General features: G+C 36.9%; 1 protein-coding gene across 6 annotated transcripts; it reads right to left on the reverse strand.

Annotated features, from left to right (window-relative positions):
• Positions 1 to 2,448: 2,448 nt before the first annotated feature.
• On the reverse strand, positions 2,449 to 11,171 carry LOC107612981 (Pentatricopeptide repeat (PPR) superfamily protein). Of its 6 annotated transcripts, none has more exons than XM_088496791.1 (8): positions 10,870 to 11,171; positions 9,844 to 9,963; positions 6,344 to 8,176; positions 5,940 to 6,050; positions 5,393 to 5,541; positions 4,134 to 4,255; positions 3,892 to 4,008; positions 2,449 to 2,742 (listed from the first exon to the last, which is right to left on the reverse strand). In XM_088496791.1, exon 3 carries the CDS (start codon positions 8,125 to 8,127, stop codon positions 6,496 to 6,498), a length of 1,632 nt encoding a protein of 543 aa, XP_088352917.1. In that variant the 5' UTR covers positions 8,128 to 8,176; positions 9,844 to 9,963; positions 10,870 to 11,171; the 3' UTR covers positions 2,449 to 2,742; positions 3,892 to 4,008; positions 4,134 to 4,255; positions 5,393 to 5,541; positions 5,940 to 6,050; positions 6,344 to 6,495. The 6 variants fall into 6 exon arrangements, with proteins under 6 accessions (XP_088352917.1, XP_088352918.1, XP_088352915.1 ...); XM_088496792.1 differs by having other exon boundaries at positions 6,348 to 8,176; positions 10,870 to 11,163; XM_088496789.1 differs by lacking the exon at positions 3,892 to 4,008.
• Between the last annotated feature and the right edge of the window lie 397 nt (positions 11,172 to 11,568).

Raw genomic sequence — 11,568 nt, forward strand, 5'->3', positions numbered from 1 at the left:
GTAATGCATTTAGAGTGTTAGTCTTTAGTGACTTAGAAATTTATATATTTCTGTTACGTTTAACGTAAACGCATAGGTTGGTACATTATAGGTTGTAGTACTGTTTAAGGACAATTAATGATTTAGATGTAACTAACATGCGTTAGTTATCTGTTTTGGGAATTACAGCGACCACGGTTACTTTTGTCACGCCGTGTGACGCTAGGTCACCCTCCACCACCCATCCTGCTTCCCTATATAAGGGAGGCTGGATTTGGGCATGCAGTGGAGTTGAGGGTGAGACCAGCATTACACTCGAGGATGTTACCTACCACACTTGACTACGCACTACTGGAGAGCCTATTGGGGGTTGTACCAGAGACTTCCAGCAGTGGCATAGGCACCCAACATGGGAGTGGGCTGAGGACTTATTAGGGGCCAGGCCGCCACGACAGCAGCGGGGAGGGAGGCAGGTGTTTGCGATCAGGATGACATGGCTCAGGGACCGAGTGGCACATATCCCTAATGGGGCAGCCCCTGAGACTCTCAGGCAGTATGCCCGATGCTACCTCATGATGATTATTGGGGTGTTTCTGTTCACGGACAAGTCGGCTACACTTGTGCCGTTGAGATGGCTGCCACTGCTAGAGGATTTCGATCGATGCAGCTAGTTGTCATGGGATCCGCACTTCTCTGCCATACCTATCATTCGTTATGCGCGGCGGCATCCCGTGACGTGACAGACATTGCAGGTTGCATGCCTCTTCTTTTATCATGGATATACCACAGGTTCTCGTGCTTTAGTCCAGCGGGTTACGACGTCGTCAGGTTCCACTTGCATCCAGGTATATGGAAGTTGTTGTTAATTTGTTGATTATTATATGCTACACACCTAATCTATGTTATCAATCTTTGCAGGTTGGCAGGGCTTGGGCAGCAGAGCCGAGATCGGAGGCGACAGGCGAGGAGGCGACCTCGCGATGATGTCCGGAGACCAGCGCGGCAGACACATGGTCAGCGCGCCCGTAGGGTAGGGATGGTGGAGATCCTCATGATGTAGACTAGCAGTTGTCAGACGAGGAGGTTGAGTACGCCTGACAGGAGGAGGTACACGAGGATGTCATTCCCGATGCACATGCAAAGCATCCCTCTGACGCATTCTTCGCTGACCATGAGGCTGACGTTGCTTCGAATCTTATGCCGGATACCTCAGCTGACCACGCGACTGATGACAGAGCTTGGGAGCAACCCCAGTTTGACATTGGATCCGATGATATGATGGACATCGATGACATGTTCAAGATTCTTGGGGCACCCAGTCATGCAGTGGATGCCTTGGCCAGTCGTTATCGCCACAGGAGAGACGACACCGACATACCAGGGACGTCAAGTGGTGTTTCCACCCGGCATGGGACAGCTCCTCCAAGGCACTATCAGACTCCTCCTCCACCACCACACTAGTCAGGTTCTGCTCCATCACCCCACTTTCAGACTCCATTCCTGCCACTGCCGACTCCACCGTCCGGTACTGTCTGGAGATCACCTCCTACGCCTCCTCCCATGACTGTATTAGCTCGTCCTCCTCCTATGATTGTATCAGCTCCTCCTCCGCCACCATACCAGCGTCCACCACTCACTTCCAGCCAGCCAGGTGTTCGTGCTCGTCCATACCGTCCTCCCAAGGTGTCCCGTCCTCGTGGATGTGGGACTGGACACCACTTGGATCCTACCGCTGGACGGCATTAGTTACCATTATTCATATATGTATTTTGCTTAATACTTATATTTATAAACCTTCATCAAATGTATGACTCTTTTTTAGTGCATCCAAATATATAATTTGACTTGTTTATCCATGTAAATATATGTCTATTAAAAAAAATATTGTAATGATTATAAATAAAAATTGTCATGCACACTTGACCATATCTCGGATGCACTGCCCCTAATCACTCTAATTGTGTATATCTCGGATGCAGTGGATAAAAATTAATTTTGGTTATATCACGGACGCACTGCATCCGAAATATAGTTTTGTTCATATTTCGGGTACATCCGAGATATAACTAGCATGTGGTGTGTCACAACACGGTAGCAGTGCATCCGTGATAAGCTTTTAGTGTAATTTCCCCCACTGCATCTGAAATGTGAACCAAAATGTATTTTAATAAATAGTTGTACCTTTATTTAAATCAATAAATATTATATATTTTTAATTTAAATAAAAAAAATCCAAAAACAAAGTGACGATGTCATGGGGAACAAATCTGTCCAAAAATCAACGTCATTTAACGAATACAAATTTAAAATTTCGTGCAATATTATGAAATGTATTATACAAAAAGTTTAAGACACCTTGTGTGAGTAAGTAGCTAAAAGTAATTTGTATGCCTCTCCTAACCACAATTCATGTTTGTATATGGCGTAACCAAAATAGTTTGAGAGCAAAATTTGATTGGTGTGTACAAATTTAGAGAACAATGATCAGAAACTCAACTGCATTATTTTTATTCTGCAAGGAATAACCTACTACGAATATTAGTCGATTTGAATTTACAAATACTTCTAAGTACTAAGCAGAGTGGGAGAGTGCAAGTGATTTCCAGGAGAATGGGCTTTCCTTGCTTCCATTAGTTTTTTACCCTTAAGTTTGTCTTCTTTATCACAATTACACAGCTCTCATAAAATTCTACAACTTGGGAGCTTTCCTACTCATAATTAGCAAGGCAATTGTCATGTTACACCATGGAGCTACCACAATTCCTGTAAAGAGAAGCAATCCATCTCATTAGATTTTTGCTAAATTTAAAACATTGAAAAAATTAAAACTAAAATCACCTAATTCCCAAATTTGTCCCCTAAAAAGAATAGAAAAGTAAAATTGACTCAAGATTTTAAAGTAATAAACTTATATCTTGCCAAGAAACGTAATTAGTTCCTCTGTATAGACTTTTTAGCCATAAGGAAATACACAGATTCGGTATGGAGAGAACGATATAGTGGTTGAGCTCCATGAAGAATTTTATATATCAAACTCATCCATGAAAGTTTTAACTCTACAACTCAACATAGAAGAATAGTTCCTGCATATTTTGTCAGGGGTGAAATATAGGGTTTACTCAAAATTCTAAATTCTGCATAATTTTCCCTAAAGCCTAAAGGTGCAAGTGTGCTATTCAGCTAGAATAAGACATTTGTTTTTGGACAAGCTAAGATCAGTAAGGCCGGTGACAAGAATTAAGAGTGCCACATATCTCTTTTTCCATATGCAAAAGTTGTACCTGAGCGCTTGCTCAAATTTTAGCCAAAGGGTTCTTTATCCTAGGTGTTCACAATGTTTTAGGGCCTAAACGATATGCATGGACAACAAATTTAGATGTACTTACCCATCAAATTAAAAATAAATTGGTCATAAAAATAAATACATTAGATATAAAGATTCACCTATGTCAAATTTCATAGAAGCTATATACTTGTTAAGAATGATATGAAGGTACCAGAACAAAAAGAAAGATTTACATATGGTATTGATTGACATGTAAAAAAATGATACCAAATTTAAGTACAAAGACAGAAGATAACATATGACACATTAGTATAAAAATGACTAATCTTATGCCTTGAATTTACTGCCAACCTATGACATCATATTGATCCTTCCTTATCACTCTTATGTGACAAACTTGACCTCCAAAAGAATCATTTCATGAAATTTGATATTAAAAGAATATTCTTGATGTATTTAGGAGAACCAAACTAACCACAGAAGACCAAATAAAACGTTCACTGCGTTCTCTTGTACGGAGACAAAAACTAAAATAATACAAACATAAGCCTCACGTTTTGTAATATAAGTTTAAAAAAAAAGGGGTATCACTCTCCTATCCTACCTCCATATATCAAAACTGTTACCTCTAATGTGCCCATATATGGAGTGTAACCAAGAGGAAACAGGTGACATTAACAGCTTCCCCGCCCAAAAATAAATAAATAAATGAATAAGGCTCAATATATTTGGTCCTCTGATTCCTATCAAAAGAAATAAACAACATGAGGTTTGGCCCCATCGAAAGAACAAATTTAAAATTTAACGGAGGAAGTTCGCAAAACATTAACAAAATCGCAATTTATAAATAAGGTAAAGGAGGCCACACCTGGGTGAAAAACTTTCTTTAAACAAGGGATAGCATTTCCAATTAACGAATAGTAGATTAGTGAGTAGCCATCTGTATAACACCTTTAAATGCCCTTTGAAATGGACCCTAGGCTTCCATCACTGCAGGCGATGCAAATATTTTAGAAGCAGCAATCATGGCAACAAATATTCACGCTAACAATTTTTTTTTTAAAAAAAAATAAATGTATATGGAACTAATCATTTAAGTTTGACAACCATTTAATAAAAGCTGCTCCAACAGTTACGTTTATAAATGGTTGACTCAGGAGACATTTATTCCCTTGGGCTGTATAGTGTATATGAAGGTAACCAAATTTGCATTGTAGCAGATAAAGTAAGCTAGCAGCATCAGCTAGCCAGCTCAACATCAACCATTCTGTAATTCTCATAGGAGATGGATGAGCACCACAGCAGGCTCTCGAAGTTTGATGGAGATACAAAAGGTTATTGCCTATTGCTTTGAAGTTCAGAAATAGCATGGATAATAATATGCAACAAGGATAGAATGCAAGTTCTACAAACTACAATTACTGACACTCCTTGCAAGTAAACCCATTGACTTCATTCATGAAAGTAGTTTTGTGAAGTTATATGTTCTAATAGAATCATAGTTGACCTACAATATTTGTGCCTCCTAATAAAATTAAAATCTATATCCTCCATACGTCAACCATATAGTACTTGCTTTAGAAAAATTATAAAGGATAACATTGTAAGAAGCTCATCCCTATGAACCAACAAAACTCCATAGTGGACGAAACTCAAACTCATGATACCCTTTCATTTTTCCTCCTTTCTTTTATCCCACTTATCAATAATGTAAGATTGGGGCCTACTTAACTTCTCAATATTATTCAACTCAAATGCTTTATTATGTCTCGAATTCACAATTGCTTGAATGCATGAGATGGTGATAAATCGTAGAACATAGCTGTTTGCACTGTGCCAACATGAGAACCCAAAAAATTTGAAGTCAGTTCAGGAAAACTCAGACCTTACCCATATGCTGTGTCCAACAAATGTGGCTACTTCATAGGCCATAAAAAATTAACAGTTTTGGATAGAGTTACTTCTTCATTTCTAGATACTAATATAAGCTGCTACTTCTTTTTCTTAAAAGAAAAAAGGATAATAATTAATATTTTCAAGTTCTAACAAAAGAAGTTTCACCAAATGGATGTGAATCTTCAATAAAAACGGGTAAGACAACGTTGAGGAATTTTATTGGACAATCACCTTTGTATCATGTATCTAACCAACTTTAGAAAAACTTTGGAAGGAATCTATGTGGTCCATATAGTTGCATCAAATTTCAGTTTTGGTCCTTTCAATATAATTTTCTCGGTTTAGTTCCCTTATAGTTTCATCGCATTTAGCTATTGATCCTGTAAGAACACCACCAAAATAAATTAAACCATAAAACACAAATCTTAATGAAAAATAGGGACCAAATCTTTCTGAACAATAGCAAATGTAGAGACTAAAGACTAAAATCTTAAATAATAATAATAATAATAATAATAATAATAATAATAATAATAACAAGGACCAATAATACGCAGAGACTGAAAGTAAAATTTGTAAATACTTGAAATTATTAGGAGCAAAATGAAAACTCTGAAAATTGTAGAACCTAACTCTTGTTTGAGGGGTAACTTATTTGTTTTCTTTGGTAAATGTTTCATTAATCCTTTCTTGATACTGACAAAAGTTAATACTTGTTTTTCATACAAGGAAGTACAGATAATGCACGAAAGGAAAGCTTCAACAAATAGACACTAACCAGTTAGAACAGCGCTGATTAATTTTATCGGCGACCATCTCCCATCATTACTATTACCAACATTGTAGGCCTAAACTTCCTTCCTGCTGAATTTTTCACATGTTTCCATCTCTGCATATCCTCACTATTAATATACTTCTAAATTTCCAGCATGACTTCAATTTTTAAACAGTGAAGTTACAAAGAATTAACATTCCACATTACAGTTATCTCCATTTCTTTCAATTATAGTTCAATATTTCGGTGTGCTCTTTAGTAATGAACTCTTAAATGAACATAGTAATCAAATATCACTATATGATAAGAAGAATAACAAATAAATATATTAGTAAAACATAACCAATTTGTGATGAGATAAAAATTCAGCATTCATTTGAATAGTTAGTGGAGGGAAGCATATTTACCCACAAGTTCAAAAGAATCAGCAGAAAGTTGGAAGGATTGGCAATTCAAGTTCCCCTCTTGATAATCTCTACAAAAATAGTGACATGCAACAAGATGATTGTATTTCTCAGGGGAAAATGATGCAAGGCAGAGTCTAATTGCAACTAGAACTTCAATAAACCAGAACTGGCATATCTGCATTTATATTTTCATTATAAGATCTTTCCAGTGACAAGCCCAAGCTTTGGTTCTCAAATAGAATTTTCCTAATATGAGCAGCCTCACGAGGCATTCCAGCCTTCAAAAGACAGGAGCATAAAGTTTTAACAGTAATGTCATCTGGGGAACAACCAGCTTCCAACATCTTGTAAAAGATGCCAATTGCTTCACGTGTTCTTCCCTTCATACAATATCCAACAATAAGAATGGTATATGTCAACTTATCAGGTTTGCACTTCTCCTCCATTTCTAGTACAATTGCATTAGCCTCATCAACATTCCCAGATTTGCAATATCCATCAATAACAGGATTATAGATAAAGGGCTGTGGAACAATTTCACTTTGCTTCAATAGCCTCAAAATGTCATGAGCTTCTTGTAGCCTATTGCTCTTGCATAGAGCATTAGTAAGCACAGAGAATGTATACAAATTCGCAGAAATATTTCTTGCAAGCATTTCATGCCACAGGTCCATGCCATGATTCACCTGCCCAGCTCGGCAATATCCATCAATTAGCGAAGTGAAGGTAACAACATCAGGGGGACAACCGTGAAAAAACATACTGTCATGCATGGCTACTGCAGAAGCCATGTCACCCATCTTAGCAACGCCATGAATAAGCACATTATAAGTAAATGTATTAGGCCTAATTCCAGATTCAACCATTTCATCAAAAAGAGAAGTTCCCTCTGTTATCTTACCCAGTTTGCAATAAGCAGATATTATTGTTGTATAACTTACAACATTGGGGGCAAAATCAGTTTTTGAAGAAACATCTTTTAGTAGATCGCGTGCTTTATCGACTTTGTTATTTATACATAAACCATGTATAAGAGTGTTATATGTAACTATATCGGGTTGACAACCATAGCTAATCATATCATTGAGAAACTTAAAAGCTTCATTGATTTCCCCAGCTCTGCACAAACCTCGCATTACAATGTTGAAGGTGAAGGTCTCTAGATGACGTTGCAATCTCATAAGCTCCATGAGTAAACAAACAGCATCATCTAATTTCTTTTGATTTACCAATACATTCAACAAGCTATTATAAACAATAGCATTCACAGGTGCCTTATTGGAATGAGATTCAGCAAGTAATTCCCTCGACATATCAAATCTGTTTGCCAGTGCATAAGAAGAAACCAAGAATCCTAACAGCTTACTCTCAGGCAATTTCCCATCAGATTTCATACAATTATATATTAATGTTGCTGAATTGTGAAGGCCTGCTTGACAAAGGGATCTTAATAGCACATCATAAGTCAAGTATGTGTGAGATATGTTCAACCTTTCCCTACTAAAGTGAAAGAACTTCAAACGCAAGGTGGGATTGTTCAGCCGTTTGATAACCTCTGATGCAAGTGGAGGAGTTAAATGATCACTAAAATAACCAAAAAATCTATCCAATGAGTTTGACCAAACAAAAAGAGTTGCGGCAACCTTCACAAACCAAATCTCAGGTCTTATGATCAGCACTTTCTCCTTAAGTGGTACGGGAGCAGATCTTCGGTGAGCATGAGCACAACTATGCACAAGGGCAACCTTGGAAGCTCGTACAGCAGCAGAAGGGTTTGTGAACATAGTTGTTAAACTTGAACCTGTGACTGACTTCGCCAGAGGCACTGCATCACTGGTTCAACAAAATACAATTACATTAATAGATTGAAGTATTGAAAGAAGAACAAAAAAGGCATCAAAATTCAAATTATGAAATATATAAAAACATTAATTCAAACCTAATCAATCAGCATAATCTCACTCTACTAAGTCCCTGTTAAGATGTTCTCAACTTGTGATCATTTCAACTTTCAGACTTCACATTAACTCATTTACAAACTCAAGTAAATGGGCAGATAATGAATTCAAGCTATTTATTGACTACCTCAATATAAACCATGAACAAATACAGAACATAACAAAGCCAATCAATCATAAACACAGCCCAGGACGTCTTTCTTTTTTCTGGTCCCACATTCAGTTAATACATGTCTAATTCCACATACAACAATATCACCTCATTCATTGATATTAAAATAAATAAATAAATAAATAAATTAAAGAATAGAGAAGATGTAATGTAAGTGTTAATTGTTACAACATTTTCACAATGCAACAACTACAAATTCATTGATTACAATAATGTAACAGTTGATACAGTGCTGGAAGTTATGAAATAGACATTCGTATCAGAGAAAATAGGGATCAGCTTCCAAGAAGTGACCCAAGGTGAGGGAACACTGCAGCAACAGCGCAGAGAGTCAAGATGGCAAAAGGAGGTGTGTTTGAATTCTTGCACAGGCTGAGTTCTCCGGCGGCGACACTCTCGTGCCATGAATGCGCAGCATCAACGTGCAGCGGCACAGCACGGTGAGAAGGTGGTGGCGTAAAACGGGATATATAGAAGAAAGAGAAGAATTGGAATACCAGTCAATCAGAGTTTAAAAATTTTACATTTTTTGTTATTTTCATTTAAAATCTACGTTATTACTTAATAGACCAAACATTACAGAAGGTGAATAGCTTATGTGTCATCTCTTAAGACAATGATCCATTCTTTCTCACAATATCCTTCAACATTTTCCCTCCATCGTATGTTATATGTCCAAGCATAATGTTTTATTTATGCCATGCTTCATGTTTTATTCATACACTTCCTATCCTACTTAAAACAATACAAAAAATTCCAATGACATGCTAGGGTTTGACCAGCTACACTTTCTTTGCCCAACTAGTTTGGTCTTCACATGTGCTTTGTTCTAGCTGCATTTTGAAAGCTAATGTGGAAAAATGGCACCCCAAATATTGAAATATTCTAAGCTACCTGCATTCAAATACCAAAATTTTTTCCTATAAAATGGGAGTCTGAGAAGGGAGAAAAAACATTTAAGAGAGTGTGAGAAATCCAAAACAGTTCTGTTGAAATCTGGTATTGAATCTTATACAAACAATATCCTTCATTGTTTTGCATTTGTTTTACCAACTACTAATCATCATCACCTATATCTCATACAAACACTCCATTGTCACTCACATTCACAACATGTATTAATAATAGCAGAGCAATCTATGTTAGAGAGAAGAGCATAACAAATCACAAATCATTATGTTATGCACATTCCAAGTGAACAGAAACTTGGTTTCCCTCATTGGTTAACATCAATAAATCAACAAAATTGTATGATATACGATTATGCAAATTAAAATGGCATTTCTGTTTTCCTCAAGCATAGACAGAGTAAGAGTTCACTGATCAGGTAGATTTCTACCACAAACAACAAAAGAAACTTTTTCTCATACCTGTTGTGTCGTTAGAGTGCAAAATTCTTATAACTATATTTATATTTCTGCAGCATCTCCCACGTTCTCCTCACCATCGCCATGCCCATTAATATCCATTTGATAAATTGCACTGGCAACCTAAACATATACATGCCAAAATAAGACATAAAGTTAAAACTCGTGATGAATATTGCTTACTTTTAGTATGAGTCATAGAAGCCAAAATGGTTTATCTTTATTGAACCAACATTCCTATCAATATTTCTAACCAAGCCATAATTTCATAAGATAGCACCAACTCAGTAATTCACAAACATAACTACTCCCAATCTACGTCAAAGGAAGCTCCAACTTTCAATATCTATTTGCAACAAATTCAACAATAATTCTAGATTAATCAAATCAGTAACGAAATAAATAAAACAAAAAACAACAATTAAAAATGATTCCACTATTTGAATCATTTATTTGAAAGGGAAACCTAATTGAGGGGAGTAAAGAGATGGATCAACCGATCAAGTAGCATCTGCCAAAATCAACTTGGAGTACCTACGAAAATTCAACTCACATTAATTCCATGTTCCCTAATGAAAAATCAGAGTACTACTCACAACATCATTTTTAGTCATCACAATGTGTTTTTAGATGCTCTCTATCACAATGTGTTCAACTAATCCATATTCTTAACCGATTAAGCCATCAATATTCAATAGTCATAATCAACTAATCAGAAATCAAGATATCGAGAGAGGCACAGAAAAGTAGAAGAAACACACCATCAATGCCCATTCCATTAGGGAAATTCTAATGCAAAATTTCTCTCACTCCAGAAAATGACACAAAACACCATACAAAATACCATAGTTTAATAGTAAATTAATTCAATTTAGTGAATTTACACAGGAAGAGAGAAAAAAAATGAATACCCGGATAATATATATATATATATATATATATATATATATATATATATATATATATACAAAATTAGGTTACAGAAAGAGAAAGGACAGCTAATAGAACATGAAGAATGAGAACGCATACCTAACTTTCTGAAGGAGGCAGTGTTCGTTGCGGTGCCAGCAGCATAGTTTGCAGGCGGCGGCGGCGGCGGCGGAGGCTGGTTGATAGAACAGCGGCGATGTGCGGAGGTTGGAGCGAGAGTACAGAGGTAGCGACCGAGACTGGGTGAGAAGAGAGCACAGCAGCAGCGGAGAGAGGGACAGAAGACCAGAGGAGAGGAGGCAGCGATGCTGGAGAAAGAAGTAGTTGTCGTTCTAGTGTATGACAGAGCGAGAGACTGGGGGCTGTGGAAGAAGATTAGGGATTTGTAGTGTGATAGTGGTAGGGGTATTTTGGGGGTTTCCCTCTTATGTATTAAAGTGGGATATTAGATTTTTTTTTTTTTATAATACATTTAGAATATCAACACTGTCTACATTCATGCAAAAAATTTAACAAAGTCATCTAAACATTTTTTTTACATGCCCCCCCCCTCCCCCCACCCCCCCAACCGGCAAGTCATGTGAAATACACGTGCTCATCCCTCCTCCTTCTATTAACATAACAGAATTACGTAATACTTCTTCTTCAATATAAACATTCTTTAGCGTTAACGATTTGCATTGTAATTTTCGAATCTGCAATCTTTACTGCTCGTCGTTTTTTTTTCTTTTATGCTGCTTGTTATTCTTTGTTGCTCGTCGTTCTTCCTCTTATTCTTCTTCGTTTTCTTATTCGATC

Source organism: Arachis ipaensis, chromosome B8 (assembly GCF_059453495.1).
Source record: "Arachis ipaensis isolate K30076 ecotype BB chromosome B8, ASM5945349v1, whole genome shotgun sequence".
NCBI lineage: Eukaryota > Viridiplantae > Streptophyta > Magnoliopsida > Fabales > Fabaceae > Arachis > Arachis ipaensis.

Excerpts from the sequence above, each read along its gene's own strand:
- LOC107612981 (XM_088496789.1), bottom strand. The coding sequence starts at position 8,127 with ATGTTCACAAACCCTTCTGCTGCTGTACGAGCTTCCAAGGTTGCCCTT.